Source organism: Danio rerio, chromosome 23, assembly GCF_049306965.1.
Source record: "Danio rerio strain Tuebingen ecotype United States chromosome 23, GRCz12tu, whole genome shotgun sequence".
Taxonomy (NCBI): Eukaryota; Metazoa; Chordata; class Actinopteri; order Cypriniformes; family Danionidae; genus Danio; species Danio rerio.
Genome location: NC_133198.1, coordinates 39,272,501 through 39,292,246, shown reverse-complemented (window position 1 = coordinate 39,292,246; position 19,746 = coordinate 39,272,501). Strand labels below are relative to the sequence as shown.

Genomic DNA, 19,746 nt, shown 5'->3' with positions numbered 1-19,746 from the left:
AATTAATTACTTTTTATTCCAGTTTATTATGTTTTGGCTAAGCACAGTTGTTCATTAAATATTATTTCCTATTCTATGTTAACTGTATAAAATTAAATAAAGGTGCAGTACAACCAAAAAGATGTTGGTAACCAAATCGTTTTGGGGGCTATAACATTCTGTTATTATCTGTTAAAAGTTCATTTGTATTAATTTCTATGTTGAGTTAAAAAAGGTTTGAATTTTGATAACTAACGTGCAAAAGATATATCCCTTTTCACAGTAATTTGCTGTAATCATGCTACCTGCCGTAAGTTCACAATAAAGTTATGAATACAATATATTACTGTGAATTTTTCAGTTAAATACTGTGAAGGGATACTAATGTAATTTACTGTGAAAAATTACAGTAACTTGTTGTGAAAACCTGGAAATTTTTTACAGTGTAGGTGAAACTGATTTTATAAGCAGTTTTTAATTTTACATCTGTGTGGGTCTATGCATATCTGGATATATGCATCTGTCTATATATGCATATATACAAATAAACTTCCCAATAGAAATGCAGATCATTATCATGCAGTATAGCTGTTCAGCAGATGTATTCTTGGGTCAAAAACCTTTTTCTCTTCCCTTGAGTCATCTGCATTTTAATTCAGTTGTCACATGAAAAATCCTGGTAATAACTGATGCTAAAAGAAGTGCATGAAACTCTGGCAAAGCCTACAAATCATGAGTTATCTGTATTTCTATTTAATTACTGCAAAATACACAAGTAATCTATACTAATGATACATATAATTAATGAATTAGGTTAATTTGGGTTATATATTTCCAGTAGGTATTAGTCTACGTTCTGTATTTCTGAATCACTGGTTTTCCATTTCAGTCTTCAAGTTCCACCGCCCTGCACATTTTGTATGTCACTTTAGTAAGGAAGACATACAAAATGTGCAGGGGTGGGGGGCAAAGGTCTGGAATTGAGAACCATTGCTCTAAATATATCTGTCTGTCTGTCTGTCTGTCTGTCTGTCTGTCAAATCAAGACTTAAAACACGTCTGTTTAGCTTACTGTGCTGCATCTGACAAATCACACTATTGTGTCTCTTCTTTTTCATTCTTTTATAACCTCTTAAACACGTTAATCTGTTTTTAACAGTTTAAATCATTTTACATTCTTTTAATATTTTTTTATTTTCTTGTTTTCTTTTTTCGAATTTATGTAAAGCACTTTGAATTACCATTGTGTATGAAGTTTGCTATATAAATAAACTTCTTTTGCCTATATGCATGTATGACAGAAATTTTTCATTTATTACTTAAAACAACAAAAAAATTGTACAAATAAAAATAAAAACATTGATTTAAATAAATTCTATATAAAAATATTAAAATGGACAAAAACAACCAAGTTTTTACTAAAGTTTAAGTGACAACAAGAAAAGAAAAAAATAAGTTTAATTAAGACTGTTTATAATAAAAACAACAACAATTCATCAATGTTCGTGCAATGAAAATGCACGCAAAAAATGTTGCAGAATTGATTATCTTTATGCGCTTGTGTAATTAATAGACCAAATTAACTCGGTTCATGAGTTTCAGGTGTGTCTGTGTGATAGTGGCAGGGTTGCATCCGTCGGATGGTTCCGCAGCGCGTTTAACATGGATCACAAGATTGAGCACAATGTCTTATCTGGAAGACAGACAGAAAGACAGCAGCCTCTGCTCCTCTTGCCTTCCCTCCACCTCCACCAGTGTCTGTGAGCGTGTCACTATGGCAACCTCACCCACGGCAGAAACCGTGTGTGTGTGTGTGTGTGTGTGTGTGTGTGTGTGTGTGTGTGTGTGTGTGTGTGTGTGTGTGTGTGTGTGTGTGTGTGTGTGTGTGTGTGTGTGTGTGTGTGTTTGGGGGGTTGGCGTAGTTCAGACAAATAAGCATTGCGGAGCTCATTTATTCATTTTTGGTTAGCTGAAAATGTGAACATGAAAGGTCAAATATGCTTGCGTTTGCATATTTGTTTTGCACTTTTGTTCATAGCGCGCATTCAATATGGAAGGTATGAAGGATACGGTTTGTTTTGGTAAATGATGCAACGGAACAAAACATATGGCACTGAAATTGCACCTTGTATCTGTTAAGAGAAAGCCTTGAGATATTGCTATTAATTTGTTCTGCGTTGCTTTTTGTTTTATGAACAATATGCCACTTGCTTTTTTACAATAAATGTGTTTTTTTTTTCTTTTATGGTTTTGAAGCACAAAATATGCGCATCAGCAAAATATACATGCTCTGGTTGTCTTGCTTTTAGGTCCCTGTAGTTCTTGTCTGCAACTTTTCAAAGGGCAATCCAAACCTTGAGTGTCCGCAGTGCTCTGCCATAGAGGTCAGCGCTTGTTTTCCTGGAATCACACATAAAGGCTTTCTTTATTTACACCAGTAAAGAGCTCTAACAGCCAAGTGAGTTGCACTGTCACACTCGTATCACTTAACCTTCAAAGTGAAAAAGTTCTGATATTCATAATGATGTCATAGAATAACCATTTGAAGTGGAGAGCTCCAAATGAAGAATCCTTAATGCTTAGAACATTCGGATAAAAACATTTGAATATATATTTAAATAATTCATCATTAATGACTGTCAAAACTATGTGGCATTGATTTGTTAGTTTTTTTATTTGCTAGAAGTATATTCCTGTTAAAAATGCAACAGTGCTGTAATTTGTCATTTTTTGTACAGTTATAAATGAAGATCAAAGATGCATTCACTTATAGAAGAAAACAAAAATATGAGAATTAATGCTTTACATATTTGAATATTATCAACACTGTCTATTTGTTTGTGTGTGACATTAATATATGATTGTGTGGGAAATTAATAGTTCTTTTTTTTTATCTTTTTGGACACATTTGAATTAACTTGTCTACTATTACTGACTACTACTACTAGATTAGGCCATACAAATTAGTTTCCTGGGAAAAATGACAAAACAGGAGGGTGGTGGGAGATGGGTGAGAAATACAAGAGACTCCTGGGAAAAACAGTTTGTTGGCAGGTATGCTATACATGCCAAATACAGAACCAACTTAAATCACCTTTAATCCTAAAAATAAAGATGTTCTTAAAATGATGTCACAGAAGAACCATTTTAACAGATTAGTTAAAAAAAAGCTTTTTAGTCATTCAAATCAATGTAATAATCTTTAAGAACATTTTGTGTAATGGAAAGGTACCACAGAGGCCAACAACAAGCTTATTTAAATTTAAAAAATGATTTAAAAATTGGCATAAAAGATTCATTACACATGATGAGTTTTAAACAGTCCAATAATCTTTAAGAATGTAAAGGTGGTTGGTGTTTTTTGAAATTTTATTAAAGAATAACCGATTTTAAGTGATAAGTTCCAAAAAGAACCATTTTATGAATGTTTTAATGTTCTTAGAATAAGGTCTCAGAAGATCCTTTTTAAAGTGATTAGTTACAAAAAAGAAGAGAGTTTGTGTAACGTTAATAATCATTAAGAGCCATTTGTGGAAAGAGACAATTTAAATCACTAATAAATAAAGCTGCATCTTAAAGTGATATAGAAGAACCAATTTTTAGTGGTTGTTTTCAAAAATAATCATTTTTTGAACATTTTAATAACCACTAAGAATGAAAGGCTTGTAATTGGTTCTTAGAATTATGTCACAGAAGAACCTTTTTAAAGTTCCAAAAAAGTAGAATGTGTGCTTATCTCTATCTGCATTGTAATAATATGTAGAAGAGCCATTTGTGGGAAGCAAAGATTCCACAGATGCCAACAAAGAGCCAATTTAAATATTTAAATCACTTATAATCTCAAAAATAAAGATTGCTATTAGAACTATGCCATAGGTCAGGGGTGCCCAAACATTTTTTGTATAAAGGGCCAAAACCAAATATTGAGAGCCGTGGGCCAAAGGTAAATATACCAAACTATTTTACATAAAAGTTGCCATGGGTAATTTCCTAATTCATAATAATTCAAAGTAAACATTAAATCGTATTAACTTATGCAGTATAACTTTTCAAATCATTACTTATTGCAATAAAAACATAATCACATTTTAAATACAGTGAAGTTCAATGATGAATACACCAGTCAAGCAGAATCTGCCTTTACCTTAATTTGTTCACCAAAGTCTCTGCATTGTCGGGTGACAGTATGTACATTTAAACAAAATCTGATTCATTTACACAATTTAATTGAAATTTCAGTTAAACTTTAACAATAAAACAAACAAAGGGTTACATTAAATTTAAATTGGCAATCTCGAAATCATCCTCATAATTATCCCTCTCTTCTCAGATGGGATGGCGGGCCAAATCAAAGGTAACCATGAGCCAACTTTGGCCCGCAGACCCTAGTTTAGGCATCACTGCCATAGAAGAACCAATTTTAATCTCAAAAACAAAGGTGGATTTTAAAATGTGACAGAAACCACAAATGGCAATAAAGAGCCTAGTTAAATCACTCAATTTTAAAAATAAAGGTAGTTCTTAAAATGAGGTCATAGAACAGCCAATTGTAATTGAGTTTCAAAAAGACCCATTTTCAAATATGTTAAACATTCTATTAATCTTTTAGAATTAAATGGTGGTGGGTGGTTCTATGATGTCACAGAAGGACCACTTTGAAGTGATTAGATTTAGTTGTGGGTTTTTTATTGTTTTATTGCCATTTGTATGTGTACACATATGTGTCTTTAAGAACCCTTTATGGAAAACTGCATCAAATCACTTATAATCTCAAAAATAAAAGTGTGTTCCTAAAAGTAAACTTTTTGTAAGTTTCCAAAAATAACCAATTTTTCTAAGTGTCTTGCCATTTAATAATCTTTAAGACTTAAAAAGTGGTAGGGGGTCCTTAATTGATTAATTTTTTAAAGAAAAGGTGTGTATGAGTGTGTAACATTTTTATAATCTTCAAGAGTCTTTTGTGCAATGGAAAGGGTACCACAGATGCCAATACAGAGCCGATCCGAATGCAAACCCCCCTCAATGTAACCTTGACACACTTTCACCTCGGCAAGCGTCGCTCGTCCTCTGCCTCATTCGGATTTCTAAACCCCGCTCTCAGTGTTTTCCCCTCCCCCTTCTCCGAGAGTGCAATTTCTTAGCCGGCTAGAAGTGCTGAGTGCTGCTGTTTGCTTTGTACACAGAAATTCGCTGAGGCTGTAAGCTGTCCCCAAACATCTGTTCTTGGGAGTCGTAAATGGTGGGAGAAACAAGGGCTAGAAAGTGGTCTGCATACACATGCCCTGTGCGTTATAGATGTATATATGTGCAAGGTGCCTTAAGACCTTCCTCCTCCTATGTGTGTTGGTGACAAGCAAACAAATGGCCATCAGTTCTTCATTTTACAGCTTACAGTGCAGTAGGAACTGATGCTGTGCGTGTTGGTAATGAAGAGTGTTTGTGTGGGATGTGAAGGTGTTGGACGCGGTGTGTCTTCTTTTGTTAGTGCACGATAGTATCCAGCCATTTTAAGGACCACCCATCAGATTTAGCCACCGTCTGAGGCAGATGCACAAGCGAGACATGCAGTGGCTTTAAAAAAGTACGCTTGAAGATTGTTGCATTTTAAATGACTGCTTGATATGGTGATGTGCTATAAATATATGTGTGAGGATTCCTGTATTTTTGAAATGAATAGTTTTTTCAGTAAGTTTCATTAACTGTTTGGAATTATTTAAATAGTTTTATTATAAGTATTTCCTTAATAATACCTAAGAAAAATTTATTTTTTATTTAAAGATTTACATTGAATTTCGATGGCTGTTTAGGATAATTGTATTAGTTTTTTAATGTTTTGTCTGTTGTTACTATCAAATGAAATATCAATATATTGTTTTTTCCATAAAATTATAATTGAAAATACAATTTTTATTTGAACATTAATATCAGTCAAAACTGTTGGATTTATTGCTAAATGCAATTATTTTGTTAGATTAATTGATAAATGCAATGATTTGTTATCTCTAAAAGCATATAAACAATATTTTAAAATATTTATGAAGATCAAAGTTGCTAAGATTGTTGCAAGATAAAAGATGTATTAAAAACATACATGCTGTTTATTTTAAAACTCATATTTTAAACCAGTATTCAGAAAATATGTCTGATAAAATGGAATCAAATGCAGGTAGTTTATTTAAAATATTTCAAAAGAGATGTTAACTTTTTCTTGCCTGTATTTTAAATGTGAGAAAGTTGTAATCTTTAATTGCATTAAAACAACATTTTTAAATATTTATGAAGATCAAAATTGCAAACTTATTAGAGCAAACTAAAAGATGTATTAAAACACAGTCTGTTATTTTAAAACCCATATTTTAAACCAATATTCAGAAAATACATCTGATAAAACAGAATAAAATGCAGGTAGTTTATATAGAGTATTTTAAAGGTTGCATTAACTTTTTTCTTATCTGTGTTTTAAATATGTTAAGGATTTAAAGGCATTAGAAAAATATTTTTAAATATTTATAAAGGTCAAAGTTGCAAACTAAGAGAAACTAAAATATGATTAGAAGTAAATGGCCTTGTCTTTAATGCATTTGCATGATATTGTTTTAGGGAATATGGGGAAATTAATAGTCAGTTTGTTTATTAAATTTTTAAAATTATTTTTCTGATTGTGTGCACTTTTGCTTCATTTTTTGTTTAACCAAGTGTACTCTATAGTATAACATTTTATTGTACCTAAATTAGTGAAACAATATCATAAGTGTCTTATTTTTAATTATGAATAAAATATGCCATTTTAATACTTTAATTGTATTTTGCCACTTAAGGTAAATCAATACTACATAAATTATTAATATCATTCAAATAAATGGTGAAGTATTTCGTAAAATTGGTTTACTTTAAGACATTGTTGCTATTACTAACAACAGTTACTTAACTTAAAGGAAGTGTTCTAAAGTCATAATAGCAATTTAATAGTAATAATAATATTTATTTTAACTTTTGATTATTTTACACATTTGTTTACTTGTTAAATAGATAAAAAAAACTTTTCCTATAAAGTACGTTTCGAGTAAAATTGTGTTTTCATTTTGAGTGGTTGACACTTGTAGCAGCAACATTTTTCTCTCCGTGTATTTGCATCTAAATTATTGCTATTCACTCAGACTTGACTGATATTAGGCCTGTGATGTATAAAATAATGTATGGCTTTGGCCATCATCCTGAGAGCATCGCTGTGCGCAAGGTAATGTCGTTTCCTATCAATTACTGAATAAAATGCAACAGTGCGATGAGGATTATACTTGATCCCATCACGTTATCTATTTCTGCACCCACATCCCATAACGTGGGCATTAAAGCCCTTGCATGCGGATGTAACTGAGCTAAAATGCTCATCAGGCTTGTGTAGGTGAAATCTAATGATCTATACGAGAGGAAAAGTTCCTTCCTGAACGCTGTAATATTTCATGCGTCAGATGTTTCGAGAAGGAATTTGCAATATCGTAAACAAGCCTATGCTTTTCTCAATTCCAAACCTGGGGACATTAAGTTCGCGTTCACGCTTACAAGCGTGTCAAAATAATGGTCATATATCTAGTTTTATAATCTGGTTTTAAAATATGATATGAGAGTTGTTTGGAGTAATATGAATTCAATTTGGCTACAAATGATTTGATTCAGTGCTTTTTCCCCTGAGTTCTATAAAAGGCGACCAAAAAGACAATGCATATATAGTAGTAGTAGTAGTAATAATAATAATAATAATAATGTATTATTCCTATTGTTTTCTTTATTAATAAAGATATATTATTACTATAGTTAATGTTGTATTATTATTGTAGTTTAATACTAAAATTTTATCAATAGTCGTTGGAATAATTAGTAATAACTGATTCATTATTAGTTTAAAGTTTTGCTTTTATTACATTTGTATTTTATGGATTTTGCACATGCATCTTAAATTATGTAACTACATGCATTGACTGTAACGAGAATAAACATCTTAACATTGAAAAAAGTGTGAAGACACCGCGAGGGCAGCACAAATTAATAATGCAGCCTTTTCTCTGTGAGCCACTGACCGGGTCACTGCTGTCTCGAGGCAAAACAGAGGTCAAAGGGTGAAAGGTGAACTCTGGAGTAACTGCATATATTAGCAGGCTTAGGCATGCAAGTCGTGCTTCGTGCATGTATGTTTCCTGATACGGCGAGGTTATATGTTTTAGTAGGCCACAGTAATAACTCTGAAAGTATTTAGAACGAACCCTTTTGGAGGAACGTTTATTTCAATTATTTTTATGTTATACACCTGTGTAGTGTTTGTTTGATTAACGCATCTTGATTTTAATGCTGCTGGAAATTTTAAGGGCATTTAATATAGTTAAAGAAGACTCATTTTCACGGTTCTGGCTGGTTCAGGTCATTTATCTTTTCACAAGACTGTTATGCTTTAGAATTCGCTTTGATATAAGGAGGAATATGTAAGAGAACTTTAAATTAAAATTATTATTACGCTGTGGAATTATCGCAATGGGACAGTTCATCAAAGGACAGCACTTCTGTTTTGAAAATTGATTTTGTGAAGAATAAAACCCTGGGCTTATCTTAAATTTTAGTGATCACACTGAAAATAAATAAGTAAAAATAAATCTGACCTTAATTCTACTGCTGTTATTATTCATCCCATCAAAGCAAATCAATTAAAAGTCAACCAACTTAAATCCACAGCACGTCGATGAATCGATCGTTTGTAAATGTCGATAATCCCCTCTCGTCCCGCTTAATTCTAGTAATTATTTCTGTCCGCACTCATCGAATAGCTCAGTAAAAAGGTAGATATTTGGGATTATACAATGCAAATAACTCCATGTGTTTCTTCATAACACTTTAAGTTAAATTATTAAGATAAAGTGCAACTAAAAGATGCCATCTGAATAAAAGAGCATGCATTCGAAATGTAAACGCTGCCAAGCAAATAATAATCACATGAAAAGTCTGTCTTCATTCCTCCACCCGTTCTTCCAGCTCTCAATGCACTACTTTGATGCTATTAAAATGAGGAGTTGGTATCAGAAGGTTCAACCCGTGGCACTGGATTTAACCTCTTCCAGCAATAAATTGGTGAAAATACACGGCTAAGTGGAGGCACTTTGTACGTTGACAGCTTTTCGCCATTATTTAGAAAGACGAGTATCACCGATCATCGTGCGGCGCTCTTTATTTGCAGATAAAAGCACAGGCAGCATGAATATGACAGACACCGCATGTCTGTAAAACTGCAGCAAACCTGTTGAGTGTGTTTCCCGTGTGTACATTTATGCTATAGATATTGTACGTGCACGATGTTTTGTTTACAATTACTTTTTAATAACGCTGTAATGTTAATCTAAAGAGTTACTAATATCCCGCTCGGTGCATTAAAATCGTTGATATTTTTTAGAGATTACTTTAATATAAGTATCACGAGTTTGGTTTAGAATCAGAAATAATAATCAGATTAGACCATTATCAGAAATACTTTTTATTAAGAGAAATAATTTTACGTTTGTAATGTCATTTTTCGTATGTTATATATAAAACATATATATACTATTAATTGTATACCCATAATTTAAACGAAAATTCAGCAAATATGCATTTGATAAAACGAAGTAAAAGCAGGTAGTTTATATAAAGTATTTCTAAAGTGGCAAGTTAACGTTTCTTGCATTTTACCTGATGTTTTAAATATGCAAGGAATTTTTATGACACGTTTGCACTGATCCCTGATCATGATTCCGATGCGTCTTTTTAATTGAATGTTTAATAACAGAAATGTATATAACATATCGAAATTAAAATAATATTATATAAGCTAAAAAGTGCATTTTTATTAAATCATATTCTCCGCTTGTCTCAACAGGTGAGCAAGCTTCGTTCGTGTCAAATTCATTACTTTAATTTCTTAAACTGGATCTAAAAATAAATATTAATATGTGGGGTGCAAACTTAAATTCGGGCGTGCAAATATATTTCGATATTTCAACAGAATCACTGTCTTGTCTCTCGCTTTTAATTTTCACGTGACTGTTCATTCTGTAGCGTCCCAACAATCTTACCCTATTAAAATTATTTAATCAGGAGATGAACAAGTGTCACTTTTTTTCGAGTCCTCATCACATCCAGAAATCAGCATTAATCCTTGAGCTAGGCCTTCCCGCAGCATTTTCTTCTGTTTCATGCGTCTGTTCTGAAACCAGATCTTCACTTGTGTTTCGCTCAGCTGGAGAGGATTTGCGATCTCTATCCGTCTGGCTCGAGTCAGATATTTGTTGAAATGAAACTCCTTTTCAAGTTCTGTGAGTTGTTTCGTTGTAAAATTAGTTCGCGAGCCTCCACTCGAAGTGTCCTCGTCAGAATCTCGTCCGTGGTTCGTCTTCAGCTCCCGGTCCGAGCATTTCCCCAGTTGTATCTTAGCTGTAAAAGAAATGCAATATAAATGTATATTAAAAGCATAAATATAATATAAGGTAAATTCAGGGATTGCAAAAGTGCTAACATTGCATGTTATTTCAGTTTTTAAAAATGATTACAGCCTATTTGAAAGCAGAATGAAAGCATATCGTTAAATAATGTCATTAAGAATCAAACGACAGCGAAAAAACTAACAGGTACCAAACGTTTTGTTTTTGTTTCTAGTTTATTGGGTATTACAATCACTAAATATTTGCATTGATATTTATAATAAGTTGAGCACAATGTAAACGATTTAATCTATGCATATACAAAACGCTAGGTTATGAATGTAAAATAGTAGTGCATAAGCCCTAATAAAATACTGTTATATTAATGTGCTGCTCTTTTGTCATGTAATACATTTTCATAGGCCTATATAAAAGTAATAACATATTAAAAGACACACATTAAAAGAGTTTTAACAGTGATATTAGAAACTTTTATCACTGACATCTTTAATTTCACCCCAAAAAAAAGTTTATGATCTTTGTGTTTTGTTGGAAATAGTAAGAGGTTAATTCTGATAAATGGAGAAATTTTTAAAGTTTTGATAAATCCCCAGCCTTTGAGTTCTTCCATAAAAATTGCAATTACATTTTTATAGCAGAAATATTTCCTAGATTTCCAAAATGATCACTCATTCGTGGCTCTTGCCGTTAAATCTAATTTCATTGCAAAAGTGGTTTCTGATTGTGTGACCTTCACCTGAACGAAGAGTTCCAGTCACTGGCGAATAAATAGAGGAGTGTGTTTGTTTGTACCTTACAGATGACTGCAGGACAGGGGTTAGATGTACTGTCCGTCATGGCCTGTCGTAAAAATATGTAAAACATGCTGCTTTGCGGTTTAGAACTATGTACTTTGTCCAATCTAGTATGCTCTATAAATTAATGAGAGACAAAGTGCCCTTCTCTACCATGGTAATTTTAGAATAGCGTATAATATGCAGTTTAACTAAGCTGCTCCACTGACAGCTGTTTTTAATGGAAATCAAGCTCTTGTTTTGTTGTTTGCTTGTGTTGTTTGCTTTTGGAAGCACACAGGAAGTTGCACATTCCTTTACGACACACACACACACACACACACACACACACACACACACACACACACACACACACACAAGGGGTCAGGCGGGAAAATCCCCTGGAGTGATGCAGACGCAGTGAGCCCTCACATACTGCTACAGTTGCAAGTGTCTCTGTAACCTCTGTGCCATCTGCACACCATGTGTATGAGTGTGTGCTTGTGCTCATGTCATTGCAGTCAAGGACCTACAGTCTGAACAGATGCAGGACGTACAAAGACAAACCTCAGATAAATGCACAATGTTTTGGTTGCAGTAGCAAAAGAGAGGGCATTTATTTGACTTGCTGCTTTCGGTGTTTTCCTGCATGAGCTTCACGAGTTGTCAATTTACACACTCTTGTTGAACAAACTCTACATGCCACTAATAGCAACCCTCAGCTTCTCTCTTAGGGCTCAGAGCACAAACAGTTGATTATACAGTTGATTTTAAGTGTGCTCGCCACTGATCTTTATCATGCTCTCGCTGCGCAGATAAAAGCAAAGCGAGACATGAAAAAAGCAATTGTAGGGTCACCTCCAATGTTCACGAGGGACATTCTAACAATCTGTGCATTCACTGACAAATATGAAGTAATTAAGCAATGTCCTTTGGAAAAAAAAAGTGTGCATGGAATTACTGATGAATGAGTTGCTGGATAATAGAATTGGCAGTTGCCAGAAGGCATAAAGGAATCAAACTAAACATTTGAGGAATGACTTGCAAACTTGGAAATGGCCAGCCAGCCAGAGGGATGACGTGGCCCACTAAGCCTAAAACAGAGCAGGGGAACTGGGGGTGGGGGATCGATACAGATTGCCTCGGTCATCTGGGCATCCAGCCCACAGTAATTCAGGTGCTGTCAGGGTATAATTGAAGAATGACGCACCGGGACTCTGTGCACTGTACTGGGGGATCCAGTCAGACACTCTATATAAGCTTTTATTCATGTTGAGTATAGGAAACATTTTGATGCTGCCTAGTAAGGACTGTAACCCTCACAATGCATGTGCTCTCTGACGTAAAGGCAAAGTTTGGCCTAAAATTTACATTTTGTCATCATTTGCTCAGTCAAACCTGTGGAACCCAAAATAGATATTTCAAAGAATGTTGAATAATGATAAAGGAAGTTGCATCAATGGAATTCAATTTAAAAAATAATTTGAAGCCTGCACAGGTCTGTCATTTTTGGGTTTAAACTATTGTTTTAATATTTTAATAATACATTTTAAGTAAAATTCAGTTCGGTGATGTCCAAGATACTTTTATTATGTGCAGAAAAATAAACATTCATCCTACTGTTTAGCATTTGTCTTTGGCTGATGTGAGTATTAACTTAAACACTTGTTGACAGAGCTCCCATATATCATCATGCAGTGCTTTCTCCATAAGGTTTGTGATGAAACTAAAGACATTACCATTAATTATCTTAAGTGAAATTCAACATTGTCATTTACTACTTGCATGCATGTGTGCATGGAATAAAAGTGAGTAGGATCCAGCATTGTTCAGACACTAGGGTTTAAAAAAATAGAGTGAGCTACCTCTTTAAGCCTCACTCTTAAAGGGGCAGTGAAGTTTGTGGCTAGCTAAAAATGAGTGCAAACACTTGTGTGCTTATTTAGTACCTGATGAAAACAATGGCTCTGTCATGTGTCTCCTGGTGAATGTGGGTGGACAGGCGGGAGAAAAACAAACAGCAGAAGTTTCAGTACAGTAAACAAAGTGCGAACTTCTGGCCTTGCCACCGTTTAAGCATTTGGGATTTGATATAACAGGCCTCTCTATCCTATTTTCTGACCACAGCTGCTGTTCATACGCTGGGCAATATAGCCCGAAATGACCTTTTCACTGACATATTTGCCTGTGAGTTATTTTAGATCATCAGTGTGGCCTGGCCAGACATTCTTCTCCTTGACAGTCTGGAAACCATAAGAATGCTGCATTACTGATTCGTAGGAAATGACAAATCAAACAGGGCTCTTCTTGGTTTTACCATCAACCTATTACATATATTGTGATTTATTGGGGGGACGAGCGATTCACAATTTAACACACAGCTCTCACAACAAACATGAAATACTTTGACATAATACAGGTCAAATGTCATTGAGCGTGACAGTTTATGAGCACATGTCAAGTAACTCACATTTGAACTGCATTAAACGCAGACCTATCCAATCATTACTCTGGTTAAGGATTACGCTGAGATTCTGACAGACATTTTCCGACATTCAATATAGAAAATTAATTGCAGCATATAAACATTGGTCTCTATTAAGATTTAGGGCTCTGTCGAGGAACAGTGTTCCTCTGAAGTTTATTTGGCTCTGCATGGAGAGCTAGGGGGTGCTGGACTCCTTTAAATATGGCCTGAGCTGCTGCTCGTCAATGGGAGGATTTTAAGGGGATGAACACAGACTAGCGTGGAATGTGCTATTTATAAAAATGGAGGAACTCAGCCTGGCATTGTTGTTGCTGACCCATTTAAGCACCAGAGCAGATCTTGTTTTATTACACTCTACTTAAATTTTTAAAGGCTTCTCCATAAAATGTTTTCAGCACTCAGGCAGCCTGATTTGTGATGCAAAAACTCCCTGTCCCTGACACGTGCCACATCTGCTGAAGAAATTGGGGGGAGTTTTGCCTTCCTTGCTAGTTTGAAAACTTGGTTAATATTGTTAAATATAATGTGTAAATGTTGCATTTATAATGTTTTTTTGTGTGCGTGTATGTATGTATGTATGTATGTATGTATGCGTGTGTGTGTGTGTGTGTGTGTGTGTGTGTGTGTGTGTGTATATATATATATATATATATATATATATATATATATATATATATATATATATATATATATAATCTTATTATTATCTTATTTTTTATATATCAGACCCTATTTATTACATGCTGTTTTTTTCAGTGATTATATAATACATTTTAGTAAGAAAAACCTAAGCCTTCAGTCAAACCTGTTGAGTTAAATAAAAACGATTTTTGGCTTATTTATTACTTTAAATCTACTCACAGGTAAAACATTAGTCCAATAGTCTATGTAGTTGTATTTTTTTTAATGGCCCGACACATGGCTCCACCTCCAAGTATAAATTTTGCATGCCTAAAAGTTCATGTTACACTTTGGCCCCATGTTTCAGTTCAAGAAAATCACTTGATAATTTCAAAACAAGTTTATATGGCACGTTTAGCAACTTAAAAAAAAAACTAAACCACATAGACGTTGTAAAGAATTTCATCTAACAATATTTGTTGCCTGGAGTACATCACGGTGCTTTAACGGTACGTGCGCTTTAAAAAGTTAATCGTGCTAGAAAACTTTTGTCAACTTACCTGCACGGGACTGATTTCTCCTCACTCTCATCCATTCGAATGTCTTTCCACTGTGTAAAGTCTCGTTTAACGTGTTTAGAGCCCCGTGTCCAGTATTATCATCCTCCACTGCGGAGTGACGCACTGGGCCGTCGTATGTGCGCACTTCGGTCTGTGTGTTGTTGACAGGGCCGAGTTCACAGTGCGCGCTGGAGAAAGTTCTGAAAGTGTCTGATGAAGGCGAGAAGCCCTTTCTGGAGAGACCCTGCTCACGACAGCTTTGGAAGGAGGGGACTTGGGGTCGATTGGGGTGCACTGGTCTATAGAAATCTTGATTTTGGGGGAAGGGGGGTCTGGTAGAGTTAGCACGGCCAGGGTCTTCACAGGGCTTTGAGCACGCGCCTGTGGCCGTGGCACTGAGATTCGTGAAATGATATTGAAGAAAATCCGCCTCGGTGTTGACATCCTCCCTGCTTGGGAAGTCAGCAGTTGATCCGTGGTCCTGATGCAGACGCATTACTCCAGTAGCATGATAGCCCTTGATGAAAAGTGACGTTGTGTCCCTGAACCCATGATAAGAATTCATGACCGCATCTCATATATTCCAGATTTTCATCCGAGGCTGGACGCGAAACTCCATCCACAGACACCACACATAGCGCGCAAAAGGACGGAGGCACCGATCTAGACAGGGACATGCCTTGTAGAAACATTCGATCGGTGATGGATGGGGATGACGTGCCCTCTAACTCTTGGCCAATAGCCGGACATCTCCCTCATCCGAGTGAGCGTTAATTTACCAAAGCAAGCAAGTTTGAACGACTTATTTGACCTGCTAATAAGGTCTCGTGGATTGTGTGCGTGTGGGTGCTGGAGCCTGTAAGAAGGGAGGTCAACATAAAGACTTAATATCATATAATAGACAATGTCACGTTTTATGGAAGCGCACTTTCTTTTGGTCGATTATTTCTTGTGAGAATTTTGTACACGTCAATGCAAAATCACTTGTAGGATATTCACTTTTATGTTCAGGTCTAATTTTTTTTAGGTAAACTATGGACAGAATAAAATTTCAACACGGTTGATTGTTCTGTCTCTACATAGTGTGTGTGTGTGTTTCAGAAGGCCCCTATCAGAGTTTCAAATTAGCTCGCACGGAAAATCAATGACTTTTAAAGTCAGTATAGAAGCCAAGGCTTACCCGAATGTCCACAGCCAAGGGAATACGGTTTAAGCAATTGTCGATAGTTGTTAATGAGAACGCCATGGATCCTTTGGTTGACGTCTGTTAAATAAAACGTGACAATTATGCTTCATTTAAACTTTGAATAAACATTTAAACGACCAAGTATAGCGCTCTCGTGTGTCTTTCACTAATCCAGCTAACCTACAATTACATTCTTTTTTTTCCCTTGGGTTTTGCAGACAATCTTCAGTTATTTCCCGTTCTTTTTATCTTCACAACAGATTTCTTCAACGCAATGGTCTCAAACTACAACTTAATTCTAAGCCATTGGGAATCTAACATAACAACTGAAATGATGTTAAAATGGAATCATAAGGTCATTGTACGAGATCTCGGAGCGATTATCGGTGCTCCACACAGCTGTCGTTGCAGGTCATTCGTCGGTCAAATGATAATTAGCAGCTGCCTCCCCTGCAATAATGAACTTCTTTATACGAAAAACGATTAAGCTTTTGATTTGAAAATTTATTTATTTCCAAACAAATGACTGGCCAAACTGACAAGATCATTAAATAGTTATATTCGTTAAATATTTAAGAAATAATGCAATAAATACACTAAAGTAGATCACAACGTGTTTTATTGGGGTAGCCATTGCTTCGTTATAAACGAAGTTATAAACTTTATTACTCCCATTTTGCCAACGAGAAAGTAAAACGCTATCTTTTAACTATAAAAAAACTTGGGACGGTTCTACTTCCAGTTTTTTAATTTCACACGAAATTCATGAGCTAAATACCAATAATAAAATACTAACAATATCTTCTACTCAGTTTGCGAATTATACTTTGACGATTGGGGGTGTCAACCTTTTTGGTTGTAGTTTGGTAATACTGTACATGCTTCAGGGGGTCAAATTTATGAATGTACTTAAATTACTTCTAATTTATTAATAAAATGTTTGTTTCCATTGTTTTGAGGGATATTTAGGGATTGTATTTTATGTCAAAATTATGTATGGGGGGTGGTTAAGTGTATATTTAAATATTAAATTTTTAATTATTAATATTTAAGAAAGCTAATTTTGAAGAAAACTATTTCTTACTAATAAAGGGCTGACCCCCCTATACGTCTTGTTTGCCCTTCAAGTAGCATCAAGCGTTAATTAGGTGGGTCAATCGCCCCCAAACTCAACTCTAATTCGCACCCTACTTATACATCCTTACAGTTTTTCTATTTCCCCCAATAATAACATAAATAAAACTAATAAAAATAAACAATTTAATAGCGCCTTTCTTTCTTTCTTTCTTTCTTTCTTTCTTTCTTTTAGTCTTTCTTTTTTTTGTATTTTCTTTCTTTCTTTCTTTCTTTCTTTCTTTTTTTCTTAATACATTTAAGTTGTAGCATATTGTGCAATACTTGGATAGGCAATATTCAACTTGAGGGAAGTGTAAGTTAAAAAACAACATACAACAAAAACTCCCCAGTTGTAAATTGTTCTCACCTTTAAATCATTTATCGTTAATCTTGACCGTTTGCACGTCTGAAATGTTCTGAGCGTTGCTGACTGTTTTACGTGTGCGTTCTTAATATTTTACAGGTGACATTCCAGAAAGTTTCACACAAGTCATAAAACATACTATAGACATTTAGAGGTTATCAGGAGTACAACAATCTCACATCTATTAAGTTGCCCCGTTATTTTTTAGAACAGATGTGGTCTGTACTTCCAAGCATGCAAGCATTTATACATTTTAAAAGTGTTATTGGGATACAGGTACAGATAGCATTGATACTTAGACATGCACTGCTGCCTTAACTGTTAAGCACATTTGCAACAGATTCTTGCATTTGGAAGATCAAATGCATGCACTAGATGAAAGTAGCAGCTTCTGGAACTAAATTGAATTCTTCAAGATACCAGGCGATGATGATGATGATTTTATTTGTATTTTACCATGCACAAACTGTATTTGAGTAAAATGAAGTGGCAAATGTTAATTAGGAAAGGAACAAGATGATAATATTGTTTGTATTTAAACCATCACAGTAAATGCATTTGAACTACGGCGCAAGACAGAAGGAGGGATTTCTGCTTAAATGACCAATAAAGAGTTTTACTAGGGCTCTGCAGTGATTAAAAAACAATCTCAAATAATCAACAATGTATAACTGTGCACTCACAACCCCAGAGATCTGGTCCCAGCTGGAAGAATAAATGGAATTCTACGGGCAGCAATGCACTGAATGACGGAGTGCAATATATCCCTTCCCTCTGTACATTTGCATGGTACACTTATCCATCTTCATGTCAGCTGTGGGGTTACCCAGGGTTCACGCGCTAGCTTGTTTCTCTCCTCTCCGCTCAATAAATAAATCTCTGCTGCTCTCTGTTTACGGGCTGAATATAAATTTGTTTGCAGTCGATCGCGGGCCTGTGTGAAGGCATTAGAAATTGTATTTCTGTAATGGGTTTCAGCGTGAGGAGGTGGGAAGGGGGGGCTGGAGGTGGTGTGTGGCGGGAGTTGCAGAAGTGTTTGACTGCAGGGTAGAGCAAAAAAAACAAAAAAAAAAAACAGGTGTGTGCACTGCTCCACCTCAATGAGATTATACACACTTTTTTTATCGTCCAGATAAGATAAATTTGCTCAGGGCTGAATTCACAATGGATTTAAACTGAATTTTAATGTTATTTACTCTCATTTTATAGAGATCAAATATTAAGGGTTTTTCCGTTTCTCTTCGTGCCATATGTTTGATTAGTATAAATTGTGAGAGGAAGCGGTATTCAACATGCCTCCATGTGTTTTCTACAGACGTTTGACCTCAGTTGAACAGCTCCGGGTAAACAAGTCATCGCAAATGTCCCCTCCCTCAGTTCCAAACAGCTTGCATCCCATCAGCGCGCATGTTTTGCCAGGACAGATGACAGGAAAACAGTATCAGCTCATGTTCATAATAAGGTGAGGAAACATTCATTTTTCTTATTGACTGGAAAGAGACCAAATAATGCCAGCTTCCCACATATGAGCTGTTTCTAGTCGCATGCTGTCATAATACACTGAAAAAACAAATGGTGGCGTAAAAAATGGTAAGTTTAAAGGGCACCTATGATGAAAATCTACTTTTTAAAGCTGTTTGGACAGAACTGTGCCTCCACTGTCATATCTGAGGGATATTTATCCAAAAAATCTCTTTCTTTTAATTTCCTGATGTTAAAATAGGACCCAAATCCCATTGATTTTGAGGCCCACCGCAATGTGGTGGAGTGCGGTTGTCCCCACCAACTGAATTGATTGACAGATGTTTTTATAATAACACATAGACACATGCACACAGAACATTCTTTTGCAAATAAACTGGGATTAAAATATTTGGTAATTTTTTTTTTTTTTTAAATAAGCTTAAAACATTTTTCAAAAAGAGCATGTTAGTAATCTAGACAGTAAAATCATCATTTTCATTTAAAAATAAACCGCTCATTTGCATTTAAAAATAAACAGCTACACAGTATTCAGACTAAGAATGGGCAAATTCTGGAGGCTATAATAAATTATGTGATTGCAGTTTGTGCTGAAAATTTACAGACACATTCTGGAGACACCAATTGCTTATCTTACATCTTGTAAATGGGGTAAAATCGGTGACCTTTTAGTTACATTGATTTTGTCCAAGTAAAATGATTAAAAATAAGAACAACACT

At 34.9% G+C, this 19,746-nt stretch overlaps 1 protein-coding gene and 1 long non-coding RNA gene across 3 annotated transcripts in view; one reads left to right on the top strand and one right to left on the bottom strand.

Moving 5' to 3' along the window:
- The window catches only part of si:dkey-81p22.11, a 168,305-nt gene that overhangs the window by 91,239 nt on the left and 57,320 nt on the right, over positions 1-19,746 (top strand). For both annotated transcript variants that reach the window (NR_125800.1, NR_125799.1), the window contains 1 exon segment: positions 18,860-19,006. This is a non-coding gene — a long non-coding RNA (si:dkey-81p22.11).
- hoxc1a (homeobox C1a) lies at positions 10,085-15,443 on the bottom strand. The gene is given in 2 exon segments (NM_131531.1): positions 10,085-10,428; positions 14,879-15,443. Coding segments are annotated over 2 exon segments (909 nt in total).